Below are 959 nucleotides of genomic sequence, written 5' to 3'. Positions count from 1 at the left end.
GGGCCTGCCGCTGCCGCTGCTGCTGCTGCTCACCTGCTGCCTCGCCGCCACCCGGGCGGATCTGCTGGACTGGCTGTGGACCACTAATACGGATCAGCCCACCACCTCCCCCGTCCCCGTGGCCCCAGGCAGCCCACCTGTGCAGCCCACAGAGGATACCACCACACAGGTAGCCCCTCAGGATGGCCCCACCGAGCAGGGGACAGCACCTACCAGCCCCGAGCTGCCCCTGGAGAGTCTGGAGGCTGGCCAGGGCGAGGCCTCCACTGCCCGTCCTGCCTCCCCGGCGAGCCCGGACACGAAGGAGGAGAATCTTGCTGGCGTCGGAGCCATGATCCTGAACGTGGCTATGGGTATCCGGAGCTTTGTCCAGCTATGGGGTAATAGCACCCCCGCCGAGAACGCTACCGGAATGGAGATGCCAACACTTGCGACCCCCACAGGCCCCCTCACCTTCCCAGTGCCCTCCAGCGCCCCCCAGGAGAACGGGACCACTTCCTGGCTGACCAGTGGGGCCCTGAGCTCTCCGGACACCAAGAGGATTGAGGCCGGCAGCCTGCCAGTGCCCACCCAGCCACTACCCTCCCCGGACAGGCCCCGGACACTACTCGGGGAGCCCTCGGTGCCACCGAAGTCCCCAGGTAGAGCTCTCTCCTCCATGCGGGGCGGGGCCCTTCCCTGGGGAAGCCAGCAGTCCCCAGCTTGGCCCCCGGATCTGGATGGCAAAGGACTCTTGCCCAGCATCCTCGAGCGCACGCCACTTCTGCTTCCCCTGGTGATGGGTTCCCTGGGCGCGCACGCTGCCCCCTCGGCCGCCTCCTCTGACGCCCCCGCCAATCTGTCTCCGATCTCACTCTCAGCTTCGACTGGGGACCGTGGTGCTTGGGTTCCTCACGGGGCTAATTCTGTGGGGCCTGGTCTTGCTAATTACTCTGCACTGCTCAGGTCCGCCCGGCTGA

General features: G+C 67.2%; 1 protein-coding gene across 1 annotated transcript in view; it reads left to right on the top strand.

Moving 5' to 3' along the window:
* Position 1: 1 nt before the first annotated feature.
* The window catches only part of COL18A1 (collagen, type XVIII, alpha 1), a gene marked incomplete at its 5' end in the record, with an annotated part of 54,690 nt that continues 53,732 nt past the window's right edge, over positions 2 to 959 (top strand). The window contains one exon of the mRNA XM_005878933.1: positions 2 to 641. Coding sequence (XP_005878995.1) covers positions 2 to 641 — 640 coding nt within the window. The remainder of the gene's footprint in view (positions 642 to 959) is intronic.

The sequence above is a fragment of the Myotis brandtii genome, unplaced genomic scaffold (assembly GCF_000412655.1).
Source record: "Myotis brandtii unplaced genomic scaffold, ASM41265v1 scaffold577, whole genome shotgun sequence".
NCBI lineage: Eukaryota > Metazoa > Chordata > Mammalia > Chiroptera > Vespertilionidae > Myotis > Myotis brandtii.
Note: the sequence above shows the minus strand (reverse complement) of the source record. Positions and strands in the feature narration are given on the sequence as shown.